The 21564-nt window shown below is 44.2% G+C and overlaps 1 protein-coding gene across 2 annotated transcripts in view; it reads right to left on the bottom strand.

Moving 5' to 3' along the window:
• The window catches only part of Fam107b (family with sequence similarity 107 member B), a 212677-nt gene that overhangs the window by 3449 nt on the left and 187664 nt on the right, over positions 1-21564 (bottom strand). For both annotated transcript variants that reach the window (XM_013349057.1, XM_005354845.2), the window contains one exon: positions 6979-7162. In XM_013349057.1, coding sequence (XP_013204511.1) covers positions 6979-7162 — 184 coding nt within the window. The remainder of the gene's footprint in view (positions 1-6978; positions 7163-21564) is intronic.

The following is a 21564-nucleotide window of genomic DNA, read 5'->3' as shown; positions in this document are numbered from 1 at the left end:
AGAAGAAGGAGGAGGAGGAGGAAGAGGGGAAGAAAGGAAGGAAGGAAGGAAGGAAGGAAGGAAGGAAGGAAGGAAGGAAGGAAGAGATGGAAAAACCATTAGCTTAATCTTTCAGGAAAAAAACGTAAACACAGCCACACAAGAAACAACAAACCAGTCTATATTTCACACTTCCTAGAAAACCACACACACACACACACACACACACACACACACACACACACACACACCATTCTGGCATCTCTCTTACCTAGATTTTTTTTTTTTAATCACAACAAAATTTTTGAAGTTGTTTAGAGAATGAGGATTTGGTATATTCCACCTCTGATAATAAAGGATACACTGTTAAAATAACATACACATCTCTTCTTTCCCTATCTTCACTAGCAGGTGAAATTGCTGTACATTCTAATGAAAGGAGGGAGATTACTTTTATTATTTTATGGTCTATTTCACAATTACCAAGAATGAACAGGAACAAAACTGCACACAGGGTGTCAAGGAAATTAAATCATTAATCAGCATAATCAAAGTCCATTTGAGTTCCGAGTATCACCTAACCAGGTGGGTGTGAAGGCATACTGTAATTTCAGCATACAGAAGGGTCAGAGCAGGATACTAGCCTGGGTTACATAATAAACGCTGTTTCAAAAAAAATCCATAAGTATCATAAAGGAAAATGAATTAAGACTTCCTCAGTTTTGTGAATAATAAGGTCTCAATATGAAACTATAGACAAAATTAAATTTTAGGACTAAGAATTTAATTATATGAATAATTTAAATTTTAGACATCTCCCTATATTTCACTGGAAAAAATAGCTCCAATTATTAATAATTTTTTTCTGGGTTATACCAAAGTTGCCAAGCAAACTTTGATGTATGATTAAGCTAATATCCACTGCAATACAGAAATGGGCTTAGCTATGTTATTCATTTTCTGCTCAAAAACTTTACAAAATGGAGATGGTAAGATAAAATATTTAGTGACAGAAAATATTAGAAAAAAATGGTCCTTCTGTGATAACAGTCAAGAACACATATACATATACATATATATATATCTTAAATTTTACGCCAGCACATCGTTTAACTTTCCTATTTTTTCATTTTTTAAATATTTTTTCATTTAACTTCCTATGTCGATGAGAAAGTGAAGAACCACCTGTAGCCTTGCTAAATCCCCAGAACAGACTTCAGACTTGATGCCAAGACTAAAATTTGCCTCTTTGAAGTTTGGAAATCAACCCTTCAGCCCTAGAAAGGAAACGGTAGGCTCTCCTCATGAGCTCTGACAGCTATACAAACAAGAATGGCCAACCCCATCAAGACTGACCTGAGACCAAGTTCCTGGTGGGCAAGTCTACCTAAGACCAAGCAGTTCCCACAGAGCAACCTTGACTGTTACAGTGAACAGAGCCGATTGTTTAGTGTGTGCTCAAGCACATGTGCATATGGACGTGTGCATGTGAGGGCAGGTGCCCAAGGAGAACCGGCACACAACATCTCCTGCAGCTGGAGTTACATTAATGCTGGACAGGAGTGCTAAGATCCAAACTTAGGGCCTCTAGAAGAGCAGCAAGTGCTCTTAACTGCCGGACCTCCAGTCCCAAGCACAGCCAGTCTTTAAAATTAAGACTAGTATTTTATGCCAAAAGGTCGTGAAATACATCAATTGTCATAGAATTAAAAGTTGAATGCATGTCCCAGACTCTCCCCTTTAAGCAAACTGCAAAAGAATCATTTATGGTGTATTCTTGTGGTAGGTATTGTAGTTTGGATCTGAAATCCCCAACACATTCTCAGGATTGGATTAAATCCTATGTTTATTTCATTCCTATTATGCGATGTTGAGATTTAAAATTTTCAGATGCTGATTATGAAGATACTGAGCAAGCTTTTGCATCACTGGATACTGAGAAGGAAGATTAAATGACAATGACGTCCTCTATATCTACATAATATATTTGCAATATTTTAAGCCATCAAGTTTGTGATACTTTATTACTGGGAAAACAAACTAATACATATACATTATTTTAATTTAAAAAGGGAGATTGAGAGGCTTTAAAATTTTTTATTACAGTGGGTGGACCAACCCCTCGCGGACCTGACTTCCTTGCTCATATTCTCCCTCTTTCTGCTCTCAAATGGACCTTGGGAGCTCAGTCCAGTGCTCTGATGTAGGTCGCTGTCTCTATCTCTATCTGTAGCAGGACGAAGGTTCTATGGTGTTATTCAAGATAGTCATCAGTCTGACTACGGGACAAGGCCAGTTCAGGCACCCTCTCCTCTACTACCCAAGGACCTAGTTGGGGACATCCCGTGGACACCTGGGAACCCCTCTAGAGCCAAGCCTCTTGCCAACCCTAAAATGGCTCCTTAATTAAGATATCTTCTTCCCTGCTCCCATATCCGCCCTTCCTCCATCTCAACCATCCCACTCCCCCAAGCTCTTCCCAATCCTCTCCTGATCTAATAGGAGCTCACCAAAGCCAGCTGGACTGGGACTGAACGAGCATGTGATCAAACCGGACTCTCTGAATGTGGCTGACAATGGGGGCTGACTGAGAAGCCAATGATAATGGCACTGGGATTTGTCTCTACTGCATGTACTGGCTTTTTGGGATCCTAGTCTGTCTGGATGTTCACCTTTCTAGGCCTGGATGGAAGGGGGAGGGCCTTGGACTTCCCACAGGGCATAATACCCTGCCCTCTCTTAGGACTGGAGGAGGGCAAGTGAGGGAGTGGGACGGAAATGGGAGGAGGGGAGGAAGTGGAAATTTTGAATGGTATTATTTATAAAGCAATAAAACTTTAAAAATTATTACATATACTTGTTTGTTTTTCTGTATTTGTATGTGTGTGCTCACACACGCCACAGTATGCACAAAGTGCTGGACTCCCCTTTCTCCTGTTATGTTGTGCAGAGGACTAACTTAGGTCCTCAGGCTTGACAGCGAGCATCTTTCCCCACTGAGCCAGCTCACCGACCCTGTGAGGCATTTTTAAGGCAGTTCTCCACCCCAGTGCAGCCTCCCTACCAGCGCTGATGACTCCTGCCCCAGGAACTCTCTATAAGCATTTTTCTCCTCCTGGGTCATGGGATTGGGATTTTGTTGGTTTTGGCGCCAGCACCAGCAAGCCAGCTGCTGGTATAGGTATAAAATTCCGAAAGAAAAAAGTGGGGGAGGGGTCACCGAGTTAAAGTCTAAGAAGCATTTTAGATGAAAAGTTAATGAAGTTTGTGAAGAAGAAGATAAAGCCAAAGTCCATCCTAATTTTACCGAATACACATTTTCTAGATTACAGGTTACAAACTACTCTGCCAAAATGTTATTAGCAGCCTGGATGATACTGATGCTAAGTATAGGACTCAGAGTAACCAGACCTGCCTGTCTCTCTCTTTTAAACATTATTCTTTGTTGTTTCTTTGGGAATTTTATACCATGCACCCCAATCCCACTCACCTCCCAGTCCCTCCATACTCACCCATCTCACCCCTGCAGCAGGTTCCCCCAAATTAATTAATAACAAAACAAACAAGCAAACAAACCACCTCATTCCTCTGTCTTTCCATCGCCTCTTCATTCATCCCACTGGCATGGGGAACTGTGGTGTGTCATGCACTATACACTTTCCAATCAGCCCCACCCGCAAATGTTCATTGCAATGAGTCACTGGTCTGGTTCAAATCCTCTGACACACCATCATCACTGAACCCTCACCGAAACTCCTCTCAGATATCCTGTGGCTATCGTTCTGCAGGGCTAGTTTCTTCACGTGCTCCAGCAGGTCCTACATGGGGTAGATGATATGGTGGGCCAACCCAAGGCCCAGGATGTGGGTCTGGATGGTAGCTGAGCTGGTCGGTCTGGAAGTGCTCCCTCAGGGAAGGAGCGCAGCCAGTTCTCCTAGCTCCATGCCATAGGGCCAGGTCTCCCAGTCCCATGGTAAGGGATGGGGTCAGCTCTCCAATGGAGGGTAGGGCCAGTTCTCATGCTGCGGAGGGTCAGTGAGGAGCAGAGCAGCTCAGCACAGCCCTCGGAGTCCAACATACATGGTTCCTATGATCTCCTGTAGTAACATGGGCCATGGACATCATCACAGACCCCAGCTGCAGCAGGAGCATAGGCTCAGACATGGCCCTTGGCAGCAGTTCAGGCCTGGATGTAACCATGGCCCTGGTGGCAGCACAGGCCACCCAAATCAGTATGGCCCCAGCAGCAGCAGGGCCCTAAGACACCAACATGGTCTCAGGTGGCTGTCTAGACCCTGAGCAAAGACCCTGGTGACCACAGGAGTTACAGACATCTGATGATGTTACAGACTTGCTGACGCTGGACCACAGATCCAGACATGGTCCATGCTAACAGCCTGCGCTGCCATCCAGATCAGCATGGCCCTCAGACGTAACATAGCCACAGGCTGCAGCCCAGACCTCCAGCATCCATGTGGCCTTTGGTGGTACAGAGCCTGCTGTGGTAGGACCATGGACCCAGACACGGTCCTTGGTAGCAGTGCATGTCACTCAAGTTGCCATAGCTCCCATGGCAGCATGACCCTCAGGCACCAACAAAGCCCCAGGTTGCAGCCCAGACCTATGACACTGGCATAGCCTTCGATGGTATCATGAGCCCTGGACAGCAACACAGCCCCTGGCTGTGAGAAAGCCACTGACCCAGACATGGCTCTCAACAGCAGTCCTGGCCCGCCTGACACCATGACCTCAAATGATAGCACAGGCCACCAAAATCAGCATGGCCCCCAGTGGCAGCATGGTCCTTGGGTACCAACATGGCCACCAGGTCCTGGCCTAGACCTGGGCATCAGTGTGACCTTTGGTAGCAGCGCAATGTAGAAAGGTCATGGGCTTTGAGTTTCGAGAGAAACGGTATGATCATAGTTCACTGTTTAATCTGAACTGCCTTGTGATACTGGCCAAGCTGCCTCTCTTGAGATTTGTCATCTATATAGTGAAGAAAAAGAAAGCCTTTAATAGAAAATTGATTAATAATAATATCCATTAAAATAAGTACATATGAGTGATAAAATGGACCCCATCCACCTTCCCTATTCATGTGGCACCATCACACATGCACACTGCTGATTCCTTGAAAGATTCTGACGACTGAAAGTGCATTTAATAGTTTGGGGGGAGCATTTTTCAAATTAAAAAAAAGTATGTATTTCGAAGATACAGCAGGTTTTTCAATGTAAAAATCTTACATTATTAGGCAATACATAACTGGTTTTAGGATAAAAACTTGTTTATTAGCTTTTATTTATCTTCTATATCATATATTCTTTAGATACCATGGATTTTTTAATTTCTAAATTTAAGTGCCAAATAATGGCTTGATATATATAACACATATGTTCTGTTTGGTTCATGGGTAACCAGTCTTGATTACTGGCTCACGATGTGATGAAAGTCTGTTCTCAATACAAATATTTTACCTTATCCATTCCATGTGAATTAGAGAACCTCAGAAAGCCCAACTAAGGGCTAAGGACTCTCTCAAGATCACAAAAGGGGCTTGGAATAAAAGGGGAGAGAAATAAAAGATTCCAGCTGTTTATAGAGATTAAGCCAATACCTTAAATTAGAAAAAGAGGCAAGCAAATGAGAGGAATCAGGCAATTAATGTAAGTCAAACATGGGAGACTTGATCTTTGCATAGCTACACACTTTAATCCCCCAAATTAGCCTGAGTTGAACTTGCTTTGAGCATCTTTCCTTGGAGCTTCTTGTAGATCTTTTCATGAAGGCTTAGCAGCGTGATAGGGATGAGGAACCTACAATCTCACAGATCTGAAAACAATCTTATGTAAAGCTTACTCATTCTTCAATAAAGTGACCCTGCATCTTTAACTATCCCCGCGCACTGCTCTATTCTAACGCCACTTAAAAAGCAGAGGAGCTTGGCTGGAAAGATGACTCAGTGGATAGACGGACTGCCGTGTAGGCATTAAGTACTTGAGTTTGAATTCCCCAGAACTCACAATTACAAAAAAAAATCCCGTCGCAGTAGCAAGCACCTGTAACCCCAGTTCTAGGATGTGGAGAGATGTGGAGACAGAAGGGTCCTGAGAGCTTGCTGGCCAGCCTGTCCACCAACCAGACAGCTCCACATTGAGTGAGACACCTTGTTTAAAGCAGGAAAAGGTGGGAAAGCCCTGATGTCAACCTCATCTCTACACATGCCTTCCCACACACTACACATAACACGCAATAATAAGTAAACAAACATATAGCAGGATCCAGTCCCAGAATCCAGAGGCATTCAGGCCGAGATGGAAGTAACAAACAGTCTGCAAAGGAAGACTAGAGGTATTTTGCTTCCTTTCTAAAAATTCAAGGGAAAGAGGAAAACGATGTAAAACTACATAAAATAAACCAATAAAGACACGAAGAAGAATATTCTTATCTGTTAAGTCTAGGAAGTCTCCACAACTAGGAAACACTAGCATGGGCAGGATGTAAATCTGATTCCTACACTTTCCAAAATGTCAGAGATTTAAAATTATAAAACATTTCTCTTCTGCTTAGGACACTCTCTCCCACCCTTAACCCAGCCTCTTCCACCCACGTTTGAAAATAGCATGCGTGGGCTCAGCAAGTGAAGGCACTTGCTGCCACATTCTACACCAAGTTCGATCCCTAGGACCCACATGGTGGAAGGAGAGGTGTCTCCAAGTTGTCCTCCACATGCACGAACACAAGCACAAAGAAAATAAATAATAATGCTCCTTAAAATATGCATACATTTGGTAAGGGACAGTGTAAAACCCCAGCAGTGGCAGCCACAGCTGCAGAAGCTTTGTGGAGAGACAGCTCTGGGATATTCATTAAAAGGATGCCTTTAATATGGCAGACAAGCAAACAATCCCTTGAAGCCTTTGTAAACACAATTAAAATAAAACCTGGTTACCTTAAAAATTATTGGAGAAAACAATGCTCAGGAAACTGTCATACCTTTTTTGATTCATAAGGAGCTCTCTGTGGAGGTCTTGATGTTTTCGGGATGTTTTGACAGGGTTGATTAGTTTCTGGGGCCTAATTAGTTCAGGATTGTCATCCTCTATGTAGTCTGGCTCAGCCATGATGTTTCTTGGATTGAGATAGAAGTCTTTGGGGTCAGTGTCCTCAAGCGGGCTGTCTGAAACACAAAGAGAAGGTACATTTATTTGATGCTCAGGCCCTAAGAGCTGTGTGCCCAGTCTGTCATACTAGGACATGCTGTCTTCCAGTGTCTATTTCAGGGACATCATCAATTAAGCCTAAGAATTAGAAAGCAACAGGGCAAAATAAAACCTCACTTCTCTGACCTCACTCCTCTCCATGCCAATCACACCCTGAGTTCCAGTCACATAAGACACTTTCTGCCCCCACATTGCAAGGCAAGCTCACAAGAAACACTTGGGTACCAGCTCTTTCCTCAACCTCAGCAAATGAATCTGCACTACCCGAGCCTGCAAGAAGACAAAGCTTCTAGCACTCGCATGGCTAACAGGCAGCCTGTTCCCTTCCATCCACTCATCTATTCCCCGGGCTAGGCCTGAGGGAGAGCTAAGGAAGGGAAGGCAGGTGACCTTGCAGCAAGATCCCTTTGGGGACATATAGAGAATACATCTCTGGAGTACAGCAGAACAACATGCTGGCATACTTGAGCAGCGCCACTGAACCCCTTGTCTGAGGCTTCCTCCCTGGCTCTCTCCAGGCCTTGCTGGAGCTGTCCACTCTATGGCTCCAGTGTTTGCACCCCCTTCATGAAGAGGCATCTGTCTCTCCTTTCTTAGACACCTGTAACTATGCAGGGCTGTGTGCAACAAGCAGTGGGTGTTGTGACTACTATTTCACGACAGAAGACAAATCCCACGGGGGGCCGGAGCAAGAGGACCAGGACTGGCTGCACAGCAGAAGCCAGGCTGCACAGCAGAAGCCAGGCTGCACAGCAGAAGCCAGGCTGCACAGCAGAAGCCAGGCCCGGGCTGGCATCAGTAAAAGCCTGCCATGCATGCCAAATACATTCCTTGGTGCTGACCCCATCCCTGCTCCCTGCCCTCAGAATAAACCAGATGAATATTTCATAATAATTAACAGGAGATTTGTGCTTGCCTGTCCCAGTTCAGTGACTTTGATTTTCAAACTCAAAATCAGATAAGGACCGGGCTACAACTGAGTATCCCAACCTTACCTTCTCTGGAAAGCATAACTACTAACTCCAGTTATTACTAGTTACCACTGGGTCAGAGAACAGCGAATGTATGGGAAGAAGAGCCACATGTAAATGGTTCATATCCAGCACTACCGCCTTCCTGAACATACACACCACTTCACAATCCAGACACAGGGTACTCACAGGTTTCTGTCCATTCTCTGCAAGGACAAGGGCCACCTCCCCTCCAGTACATGGAAGATGGTGAATTAACACTGAATCTATGGAAATTTGTACTACAAAGAAAGAAAAGAGCTCCTCCATGAACGAGCTCTTAGTTAGTCCAATGTCAGCTTCTACCTTTACTTCTGCCATGAAGCCACCCAGCACAGATGGTTAAGGGAGGGGTGGGCTAAGAGGGGTGGGCTAAGTGGAGGTGGAGAGAGGAGAGAATGCAGACATCTATCCACAGACTCCAGGCAGACACTGGGGAAAAGCAAACGTACTCAGCGACAATCAAAGCAGGAGTATGAGTTTCAGAGCTCGTCTCCCTGACACCCGCACTGTCACCAGTGGGCTAGGTACTAAGCACCAAAGCCAAAACTAGGCAAAGTGACAGCCAGCGACCACCAGCACCTCAGTAACAGCACACGCAGGTACAGGGCCACATCCCACTCCAATGGCCCTAGAAACGAAAGACTCGGGCTCTTTGACAAACAGAGGAACAAAACTTAATGTCTTGTTAGTGCTTATACTGCTAGTGACATACAGCTAGAAACAAATTGCAAGTCCATTACTCTCAAAACCTAGGTATGCCAAACTACAACACCTAATGTTTGTTTAAGGCAAATGCTGTAAAAAGATCCAAAAATTAACATGAAAATAAACATATTAGACACCCATAGAATAAGTCAACTAAAATAGAAAATTAACTATAGCTGCATCAATTTAAATATTTGAGGTAACATTGCATTTAATATTAAGGCTCAAAGCTTACAAAATGAGGAAAACATAAAAAAGAATCCACACATTCCCTAGGTGCTGATAGAACTCCTGCAACCTTAACCAGAAAGAGAAATACAGACCTTGTATATAGGGAGTGAGGGAGCCCATCATAGCCAGCCTGACTTTAGCACCGCTGCTCCTGGGAAAATATGACTCTGTGCTTGAAATCTCAAATGCACAAGGCACAGCTCTCCAGTCCTGACCTGTCTAAAAGAGCCCAGAGCAGATTCATTCTAGTTAATCAGTAGACAAAGCAAGCCACCTGTTTCCATAAAAGGACCTGCTTCTCTACTCCAAGCCATGCCATCCATTCAATGCAGAAGAGACTCCAAAGGTCAAAGTTACAAAGGAAGGAGGGCAGGGAATGGACCGAGGCAGACAAGGAGAGTCTAGGGCAGCCTCACCTCCAGGTGAGAGGAGACTTGGGTTGGGACACTAGAGTACAAGTGGCCAGCGCAGGTGTTTATGACGTCTTTTTTAGACTTTAGCTTCAGAAGGCCTCCTCCCTGACAGCAATAGTGGGATGAGACGTTCAGGGGGGCTCCTGCTAGACAGACAAGACCCTGAGGCAGTGGGGTGGAGCTCCATGAGTTCTTCTCTAACCAGAGCAAACATTGTCTTTAATTTTCTCTGTCTTAGAGTAGGGGAGTGGGCACAGGAGCCCCCAACTCCAAGTCCCATGCATAGACCGTGAGCCTTCTGAGACCCAGGCAGTAGGCATGTGCAATGTACCTCCTGCAAACCACTGTACAGGAGGTGGAAAGGGGGTGAACTAGCCTGAGGCAGCTTCTCCCTGTACCCTCATGGTTTTACCACAGAGTGGCTGATACAGGAACTAGATAGGGTCACTTCTCCTTCGCTTCCTGGAGCCACGACAAGAGGAAAGAGGCAGCCATCTCTATGGCTTTCCTACCTGACTCTTTCCTCTGTCAGCCATCCTGTTCACAGCCACCCAAGGCCGACAACAGAATTCTGGACATATGGCAATATGTCTGTCTCGCAGGGCCCGTGCTCTGACTGAAGTGGCACAGGCACTATGTACTGTACCTTCATTGTCCTTGGCTGTCCTCCACCAGGCAGCCTTGGCCACTGCTGATCCCTCTAGCAGATGATAGACCTTTGCTATTTTGTACTACAATCCTCACACCAAGCCATATCTCATTTGGCCTCTCGGATGCAGACACACATACGCCACTGTTTTCCAGAAAGCTTTTCCTAATTTGCTGACTATAATTAAACTCTGGCCTCCAACAGCTATGGAACCATCTTCCCTCCCTTTTTCTAGTATGCACCAACTATGCATTACAGAAATATCTGCATGTAACTTTTCATTGCTTTATTGCAAAGACTGTATCTCTTGACATTCTTCAGTCACCTTGGATTTGTTATATGAGTATTTCTTAAAAGTAACCAAGTCACCAGTAAGACACCAGTAGAGGGAGCCCCTGAGCTACTTGACTTGGCATCTTGGACCTGTGCTCAAAGTAGGGTGAAAAGCCAGGTGGGTTCTTCACTGAGCATCAAGCAACCAAAAAGGCTGAGAGAGTAAAGATGTGATAGAAAAGTCTGGAAGTAAAGAGGGGTATTTTCCTTACATGAAGTATCTCTTCTAGACATTAACACAAGATATTCTCATCATACTGATGCTAGTGCACCATAAAATCAGGTTTTTTGTTGTTATTGTTGCTGCTGCTGTTTTGTCTATCAAATACAAAGTCAAGGAAAGAAAAATTAGTGCTGGCTCAATTAAGGAAAAATAGAATGCGTTGAGATCTTAGTCAAGGATTAATTTCCTTGACTTCAGCTCTCCGCCTGTCTTTGAAAATGAATGAAATAATGTGAAATGAACCTGTTTATTACCTAGGCACCCTCTTTGATCCCTGCCATGAATATGAGTACTTATGTCGGAGCTATTACTAGTCAAGCTATAGCCAATACCATTACCTATTTTATCTAGAGGTGTGAGTAACTCATTTCTTTTGACCATATTTTCTTTCAAACCATAAATTCAAATTAACAATGCACAGTTTTCCTCACTGGTAACATTCAGTGAGTATGTGTGGATGCACAGGGGTGTATTCCATTCCCATTTAAGTGTGTGCATGACATTTATATGTGAAAGACAAAGGATAACTTTAAGAGCTCTTCACCTTGCTTTGATGCAGGGTCTCTCACACAGGACTCACCAATCAGGCTAGGCTGACTGGCCAGGGAACCCCAAAGGATGCCCTATCTCTGCCTCTTACTGCTGGAGTTACTGGTGCACACACACCACTACACCCAACATTCTATGTGTGCTGGGGAGCATGCTCAGGTTCTCATGTTTGACAATAAGCATTTTTAACTATCAAGTGTTTTCCCCAGCCCAATATTCAGTAGCTCTCAGTCCACCATGCTACAAGCACAAGACCCTTCCAGGAAATGGTAAAAGGTCTATCACACTATCGAGGTACAGATCTAGACACTATTGAGGTATCATGGCTCCAGACAATGTCTTTCCAAGTTAAATCATGATTCCCATTAAAAACATTCCCCATGGAGCCAAGAGAAGAGGCTGTGATTCACTATCAGGCTATTCTGGTCCCATCTTTGCACATCTGTACATAAAACAGATAAAATGCAAAGACTAACCTTCATGGTTTGAAAATTAGAATTTACCAATTATGACAGTTTTCATTTGCCTAAATAATAAAAAAAAATCCGATTCTATCTAGAAACCTTTAGACTTGAATCCTAGCTTAGAGAGTTACCTCTTTTGTGGCAATGGATATACAAGATGCATACACACATACATAAGGCACACCAGAGCCAATCGACACCAAGCAACTAAACTTTTGAACTAGAACAACTACTCCCAGAATGCTGAAAGTATCCTGAGGCATTCTTTCCGAGAATCTATTCCCCATACTGGCTCTAGAAGATTCTGGCAAGTGCTAGCAACTCTGAGAAACCCAAGATACCTAAGACTGTAGACTGGCAAACTCAGGCCTGGGTCAGCCTGAAAACCGGAAGGTGCTTCTTGGATCCATGGCAGTCTCCTCCCTCTGCCCCGAGATTCCCAGACAGACAGGAAAATGAGTTAGTGCAGGACTCTCTCCAGTGGCACTGGCCTCATCTGCTGATGTCTTGAACAGCCTGGCCTTAAAGTAAACCTAAAAATTCAGTGTGGGACCAGAAGCCATCATCTGATACCCAAAGGCATCTGACAAATGCTTGGAGGACCTATGAACACAAACCTGCTATGTGAATGCTTGGGGAACGACACCCACCCCTCTGGGATTATCTGCGTAAACACAACAGGGTCACTTTTCATATTCTGCCAAGCTCTACTACTTTAGAGGAGCGTTCCCAAGTGGCCCATTTAAAGCAGCGATGAAATCTTGACCAATTTTCTCTCAATATGTTGCTGTCCAAACGCCACACAATGACGTTCTTGGGAAAATGTCCAAACTCACTTTCTCATCAGTTTTTTCACCCCCTCCCCCAATGTATTTTTAAACAAGGCACATACTTTATATTTAGAAGATGGGAAAAAGGGGCGGCACAAAGAAGGAAAGCAAGAAACACCCAGAAGTCAGAGCATGTAGTAATAGCCATGATACGCTGGACCAGTGTCAGGCCAACCAGGTGGTGATGGGACAAAAGAACACCTGGGCATATACTTATATGTACAGAACAATCAAACTCCTTGTTATTTGCTATCAGGATGGTGTTATCTTTGGAGTGGGTGGTGAAGAGAAGACTAAGGCAGGGATGGGGGATTCCTGGGTATGATGCACCATGTGCTAATACCAGCTTTGGTTGCACAAAGTGCTCACTCTGAAGATTCATCAAATGGCCCTTTCTGGTGCATGCCCTTCTCTGTAGGCATAGTAAACACACCTCAATAAATACAAGTTACATAACATCGCTGTTAAGACTATCAACTAAAAATCACTTTGCTGTTGCAATGCTACTAGAATTTGGCCTTGCCAACAGCAAGATATCTGAGAGAATTTTTGGTGAGGGTCCAGTATTGATGGTGTACCAGAAGCCAAAGGACTTGAACCAGACCAACAACTCATTACAACGAACACTTTGCAAATAAAGCTGCTTGGGCAAAAGGACATGCAGCTCCCAAGGCCACTACAACAAATGAATATGTGATGGAGAGGCGGGAAAGACAGAAGAGCAAAAAAAAAAAATCGTTTTTTGTTTGTTTGTTTGTTTTTTATTTTATTGGGGGTGGAGGATAGTCATAGAAAACTCAAAAATGAATGGGATTGGGGTGGGTGCATAGTATGAAAGTCACAAAGAATCAATTAAAGTATAAAAAAATATTTTGGCCTTCCATCTTATTAGACATGTAGGCATAGTAATCCTGTATCTAACCTGAACAACATAAAACAGGGACACGTTAATACTCAATGTACCGTGGAACACTTTTATTCTGTCTCCAGTCCAGTACCTCTCTACTTCACCCACTTGCATAAGGTTCCACTGGCTATTTCACAAAATGTGCAGAATACGTCACTCCACACATGGACACAGAGATAAAGGGCTGGCCTGAGGACCAACAGTCCTGGACAGGCCCTTATTCAAGTCATTCACTAGTCATGTGATTTTGTTTATATGACTTACCCTGCATCTTGGCTTCCTTAGCTGGAAATCAGAGCTAACATTCCAACAGCTGTGCACTGTTTTAAGCATGAGGAATATGGAGGTAGAACCCATGTACCACCCAACAGTGTCCATCCATGCTCCAACATCAGTTCAACATCTCCTCTCCATCGGAGAAAGTGCTCAGAACGGATGACGACAGAACCCTACAAGTCTAGTGTAGAAACAGAAGTAAATACTGAGAACCCAAGCTTGGCCTTTGTTCATTTTTCCCAATCTTGACCCAGAAGGGTGAAAGAGAGGGCAGAGAAAGGGAGGAAGTGGAGAGAACCAGGGAATTGCTGATAGGCCAAGCACTGGGAGGATTCCATGCCTGCCAAGGCCTGGGAAACCCCAAATTCCCCAATCTCCTTGATTCGGCCTGATCTCGAACACTGAGTGTCATCTCTCTCATTCTGATTTTTAGTAATCCACCACATGTAAGAAAATGTCCTGAGCACAGGCCGATGACATAAATATGAAAGGTCTCACAGAACCTAGTCCATGTATGCAGTTTATTTTATCTCCCCCACATATGGTAGAATATGAATTAACCACTGTTGGTGGAACTCCAAAAAGACCAAAACAGAAACAAGGAAGATCTTTACAGAGGCATTGTTTGTAAAATCTTCAAAGAAACCCTATGCACAGGATACAAGCAGATGAGCAACAAGCTGTCAGCTACTGTAATAGTTTATAGTCTACATTCCATGCCCCTGACATCAGACAGAGCTCACTGGCCTGTGTATTTAATTAAGATAGAGGCTTGATGTCATTGTGGATTTGTACTACCATTCAACCACAGGTTATTCAAGTATATACGGTGGCTATAAGAAAGCAAACAGTAGAAGCAAAGGTAATGTGTCGGTGTAGTACCCAGATCCCATTGTGGATTCATCAGGAGATAATGATGCTGCCAATTAGTAAACAACAGTTTGGGTTGCTTTCCATAAACACTAGCAGGGAAAATAACTGTATTCCCTCTGCCTTCAAGAAACAGTCCCTATCTAAAGTTGGTCAATTATGTGAGCAAAGCCAAAGTAAAAGACAGCAATTCCTGAACAAGCCAGTTTTGATAAGAAGTTGGATATTCAAACAACTTTAGAAAAGTCTAAAGACAAAATTCAAAGAGACGAGGAAAATAAAAAAGATATCATTGTTGGGTCAAGGTGTGGCTCAGAGGCAGGGAGTTTGCCTAAAGATGCTTTTGGTACCACGGACTGAAGGACACAAGAATAAATACATAAAACCCACCCACATACCAGAAGGTGATTTAGATCCTTCAAGGGCAGAGTTCAGAATGCTCTCCTAGATTAGACTACTACTCTAATTCTTTGAGGTGTGCATGACAGTGGGGGAAAAGGTTCCTTGGCCTTGGCAAACAACAGCACACCTGTGTAAGCACTGAACGGGGTGACCAGACAGACAGATGGCCCACATGAGGAAGTGGAAACACACAGCACAGGAGAATGAAGATAGCAAGCCAGAGCAAAATACCCACAGCCTACTCAGCACCCTCTGAGGCTCGAAAGCACAGCCTGGGTTATCAACCCCAGGAATCCAAGAGGGATTAGGCCAGCAAATGGCTGAGGACTCCAGAGATATATCACCACGGTGGTGCATCCCCTTCCCAGCTGTCCTCTGAGGGCTGGCTGTGCCTCATGGCCAATCAGACACTCTTTCAGATGAAATGTGCTGTGCTCATGATTGTCAAGGTCCATCCATGAGGAATGGGATCCAGAAGGCAGCCAAAGAATCACTAAAGAAACAAAAGTTCTTCTTCCACCACTCAGGGCCATTGTACAAGCTCCCATCCCTGTCCCCATCAAGAAGCTCACTCAGGACTCACTGGCCTACAGCTTTCCTGTGGGTAACATTCTCCTCAGCCTGTCCTCCAACACGGAGCTGTTGTCCATCTGCAGCACTTGGGGTCTGCAACAAAGGTTTTTCTTGCTCTATGGCCTTCAGGGACAATGGTGGCCAAGAACAAGTCTAGAGCCTTACACCCCACCCCACACTTGCGTTTGAAGATGCTGCAAACTCTCCCTTCCTGATGCAGTGTAAGCCCTTTCTAAAGCAAGCCTCTGGACCATTGCCATCTTTCCTAGCTTGACTCAAATTCCAACTGTGGACTTCAGCACCCACCTCTAGATAACCGTGCAGCCAACCTTCATTCCATTCTTTATTTACAGCAGTACCAGACACCACCCAGGCGCGAGAGGGAAAGGCCAGCCAGACCTTACCCTACCTAGCTGTTACTGCAGCAACAGTCATCCAGGCAAACACGGGCTAACGCTGCTGTCTACTGTACACGTCCACACCAGCCTCCCGCTGGTACAAGTCATCTTGTGCTGTTCTAACCCCCTTATTTCACTCCTGTCTCAGACAGTATCCTCGTGAAGCCTCCATGAAGTCCGAAGTCTTTGCCAGAAATGCATTTGGAAGCCATAGTCTTATCACTTGTTCCTTCTTCATTTCTCACCCCAAGTCTTGCAATCAGCTCCTCTCTGGGCTCCATCATTCCTGACCATCCTTTCTTCTCTTAGACAAATCCAATATGCTAACTTAATCAGGTCCAAAGCCCACAAGCTAAGCATCACTGTCACCTCAGCTGTCTGGTCTCCCTTCTAGGTTTCCCATAGTCAGGTTCTCAGTCATCCTGAATTTCTGGATCCAGTTCTCCCACAAGTGCATAGGTGTGTGTGTGTGTGTGTGTGTGTGTGTGTGTGTTTCTCTTCTTGTTTTCCTCCCACTTTTGATTCCACCCTCCAGTAAAATGACAACTCCACCCATCTTGCAAAGACATAGTTCCCTCTCAGTGAACCACACGGTATTCCTAATGGGCTATCTCCCTCTCATCTGAACTGGCGTGTTAGATGCCCTTGCTCCCAGGGATTTAACATTCAGACATCCCTCTGCCCTGGAAGCTAATTTTTCAGTTAGCGTCACCATCTCCACTGTGTCCCTGCAAGGGCAGATTCTAATACCACAGCAGAAAGAGACCTCTGATTCACTTCCATCCTCAGCCCTCCCACTTTCAACACAATGCCGCTGGCTGCGAGACCTGCTACGTCTCTGTTCTTACTCCACATCACTTTCCATGGTCCCACGCAGCATGTCACACCAAATGCCTCTTCAACGAAGTACTATGAATGAGGCACCCACTGAGGAGTCTGAACGTGCAATGGAGCCACTAACCTCACTCAATTCCATTTTTAGGGATTCTTCTAGTGTCACTTTTTTGTCCCCATGGGACATTGTAAATACTTCATTTAGGATCCTAAAATTCATTCTGAACTGACTCGTCCACATTCCTTGTCCTCAGAAATATCAGTCACACGTTGTTCAACTGAATGTGACCAGGTACTTGTCATGCCAAGCCTAGAAGGTGGGCCTTGGGTTTACAAAAGAAGCTGAGAACCAGGGAGGGCTGATTGGCACACACTGAGCAAGTTCCTCCTCTAATTTGATCTCAGGAACTTGGCACAAGTTCTAAACAAGCTATATTTGCTACAGATCTGAACAGAGAAACCAATGTTCATTTTCCCAAGCAACAGCTTATGCTTCCTCTTAAGACAGCTCAATAAAATCCTCACTAAAAGTCCATACACAGCACTGGGTTGGTGAGATAAATCAGCAGAAACTTGTGTCAGGTACAAAATAAGTATTTGTATAAATGTTCCCCTGAAATAATTAGTAGTTCATTAATATGCAGCACATTAACCTAAACAAGCCTCCAAGCAACTGAAATTCTAATTAATGATCTTGTTAATAATTGATTACCCTATATTCACTGGCCTTAAAATTGCTTCAGACTGATAAATTATAGTATCACATAATAGCTGAGAAATGACCAGTGCATACTTTAGATTCAAGAGTTTCATCTAGTCCTGTATAAAGTAGTTTGAAGAAGTGTGAAGTTCAAGAGCCCTTGGCTCCACTGGTCTAACAGTGTCACCCAGCGGTAGAAGGTACAGTTTGTACTCAGCTGCTCGCACTGGCTCTCATTCCATTACTACAAGGAAAAGAAAACAACGTTTTTCAATTTTGAACTGCAATAAGGAAACTGGCAAGTAAGTTCTAAAGCATAATTAGAAGAGATCCACTCTTTGTCCAAGGCTAAGCAGAGGCCTTAGTGAAACACGCTGGAGGAAGGACCAGCTCTGAGCGAGGCTTCTCTGGGAGAGGCCCAGGAGCGAGGCACCTTGAGCAGGAGCATGGCAGGGGGACCTGAGACCAGCCTATAACCGCAGGCTGAAGGAGGTGACCAGCCATGCTGGTTCTCAGCTGTGCAGCTGTCCAGCTGTACCCCACTACAGTCCTGCCACCTCAGGGTAAGAGCTCAGTACTTTCCCAAAAAAGAAAATCTGTAATACCTAACTCCACTCCAAGGGAGGCTCTTCGATTGTACAAATTAAAAAGAGAAGGGATGAGGACGTAAAGGAGGAAGAAGGAAGAGGACAGAACAAGATGGCTCTGCAGATAGATGCACTTGCCAAGGAAGTCTGACCCAAGAGCCCACAACGGAAGGAGAGAACTGACTCCTGAAGGCTGTCACCTGACCTCCATAGTTGTCCAACCCCCCAAGAGCTCCATGCCATGCGCATACACATGGGCACAGACAACCGCACCCTCCACACATAATAATAAATATATTTTAAAAATGAGTAACAGAAACCTCCCTTGTTTACATGGTGAAGTGCAACTGAAAATAACCAGTTTGCTGGGGCTGAAACTCAGTGGTAAGGCCCTTGTCTGTCATGCATGAGGCCTTGGGTCTGATCCCCATTATTGAAAACCAAACAAATGAATAAGCCCAGTTTCCTTAACTATGCAAAGGTAAGACTGAGCCAGCTGACCCTGAGGTCCTTTGAGAACTGAACAGCTCATCCACTGACCTCCACCAGTTTGTCTAAGGCTTCAGAATTTCCAACACTAAAAGGAGGATGGTCCCCAAGTGGGCCTAGACTCTACTAGGCTTGCTCCCTAGAAACTGCCTCCTCCAGACCTGCCCCAAGCAGGCCTTCTGACCGGGTTTCAGCTTCCCTCACCTACCTGCCCTCCCCCCACTGTCTAAAAGAGTAAAATGCTGTGGCCCAAGGCTAGAGAGGGCCACAGGAAACAAAGAGCAGACCACACTTTATTGAATCCAAACTCCAAATCCAGGGCCTCCTAGATCTGAAACTAGCAATGGTTTTAAAAGCAGGCACACTTGGGGCTAGAGAGAGTTCAGCACTTTACAACAGCACTGCTCTTCCTGAGGACACAAGCTCAAGCTCCAGGGGCACCCTCTTCTGGCCTCTGTGGGTACTGCACTCATGTACATGCATACAGACATATACTCATACACATGCTCTCCATTAAAATGAAGCAGAGACCCTGGAATATGAAGCAGTGGCACATTCCCATGTATGCTAAGGAAAGCTGGTCAGCGTTTATCGTTGTTGCGCAAAGTCACTAAAACGTATGTGCTACAGCATCACGATTTTCATTCAAGCTTTCTCACTGCTCCACGGGCTTCCTCACTTGTATGCACCTTCTCCAAAGCTCATGACACTCTCCACCTAATCCCAGACACATGAAAAAATAATAATACAAATTAAAAAGACAGTTTTCCACCTCATTCCCCTGTATTTATAAAGTGTTTACTCTCATAAGCTATTTTTGATAAGATATATTTTATAACTTCCTTTCTGAAGAATTGTTGGCAGCATGTAGCAAAAGGCCTTAATACTATTAAAGTTGGTGAGCCCAGTTCCAGAAATTTATCGAGAGAAAATAGATGTGTTGACAAAAATATCAGCAGGCTGGAGAGATGGCTTGGGAGTTAAGAGTACACACTGCTCTTGCAGAGGACCTGAATTCATTTCCCAGCACCATGTCTTAAGTGAGTGCTAAACCATTAAGGAGGAGGAAATGAAAATACTCACATTATGGCTCATAACTGCCTTTAACTCCACCTCCACGGGATCTGACCCTCTTCTGGCCTCCATGGGTATCTGCACTCACACGTATACACACACACACATACATAAAAATAAAACCTTAAAAATAAACAAGAATATTATTTCCAGCATGATCTATGATAGTGAAAAAAGTAGAAAATGATATTTAAATATCTAACAATGGAAAATAATATAAAATAAAATTAGTATCATTGGAATAATGAAAGGGAAATATTTATGATTCATTAAGTGGGAGAAAAACACAAAACTAACACACCCTTTGTTTGAGTGCATTTGTGTGCATGGAAGCTCAGTACAAAGATCTGCGGTGTCATCAGGACCGCAGGATACTGCCCAACACAACCAGAATCAGAATCTCTGGGGATGTGCCAAACAATTTGCATTTTCATCATGTGCTGAGTGCCTCACAACCTTTGAGGGATAGTAAACGTAATCCTTGCACAGATGGGGAAACTGAGGCCCAATGCAGCTTGTAAGAGTGTCACACAGCTCATTGCACGAATAGTTTGGAATTCTGATCTGTGCTCTTTGCCCTAAATAAGGAACATGATTCATTAAGTGGGAGAACTTATCACTCAGGTATCACTTCATTTCCTTCTTCCCAGCACTTAGCACTTAGTTATGAAGTTATTAATGGCCACTAACGCAGGCATCCCCATTGATGCATGCCCTGATGAGTATCCTGAGCAGCACCATTGAGGACCACACAGAGAAGTTCAGATTAAGTGCATATTATTATATCCAAGCCCACATCATCAGCAGCTGAAATCTGCTACCTGCTAAGGCCAGCTTACAACCACTGTCCACAAGCCTCAGGGTCTACCACATTTAAAGTTATGCAAGTTTTAACCAATTTACTTTGTTATTCTGGCTTCTGCATTATTCTTTAATCTGAACACTAATGCAATGCTTAAATATTTATAGCATGCCACTCTGTATTCACAAAGTCAAGCTGGGAGGGGAAGGGAACCACAATTCATCCCGATGCTTCAAACCCCTGATTAGAGAGACTTTCCCTGGCACTTGTGGTACAGCTCAGTCATTCCATTCAGGAAGCTCAAAAGGAACAGACTCGGAAGAGGGCAGATTGGTCATTGCTGAGAGGAAGGAAGCTGCACAGACAGACCAGAAGAAACTTCACTGGACTCGCTGTCAAAAATATGCAGAGAATCCATGACTGGGCAGACCAAAGGGATTCAAAGAAGAGGATCGATCTTCAAAAGACCTAGAGGTTGAACTTCTGCAGAAGTGACCTGTTCTGCTTCCCTACAGTTACAGAAGTAACTGAGAATAAAGCAACCAAGACATAGAGAAGGCAGTGCAGCCTGGACAAGGGTCAAGGCCAGCCTTCGGTTCCTACTTCACCTTATTTTACTGCCTCACTCACTTCCACTTGCTCTCTCAAGGTTTCCAAATCTATTTTCTCCTGATATGGAGTTATTTTGGCACCATGACTAATACCACCATTATCATGATCAATAATAACTATATGTAATGTTTGAAAATCTATTTAAATTAGAGGTATACTTTAATAACAGCATCACAATTTTGCATGCGTCTAAGAGCCTGCCAAAGACTGTCCAGAGGCAGTAGGGCAATCCTCCACCTTTTCCCTTGAAGTCAAGTAACCACAGTGTTCAGAAACAATGATCTCTCGGCCCCCATCACTTGAGAACTCCACCTCTGCTTTGAGGCTGCTTTTCCAAAGCATCAGCCCTCAGGACAAAATGTCCATAAATATACTTTTGAAAGTAAGGAAAAGGTGAAAATTAGCCCTCCTGACACCCAGAGGAG

This window comes from Microtus ochrogaster, chromosome 16, assembly GCF_000317375.1.
Source record: "Microtus ochrogaster isolate Prairie Vole_2 chromosome 16, MicOch1.0, whole genome shotgun sequence".
NCBI classification, from domain to species: domain Eukaryota; kingdom Metazoa; phylum Chordata; class Mammalia; order Rodentia; family Cricetidae; genus Microtus; species Microtus ochrogaster.
The sequence above is the reverse complement of the archived record's forward strand: the minus strand, read 5'-3'. Positions and strand labels throughout refer to the sequence as shown.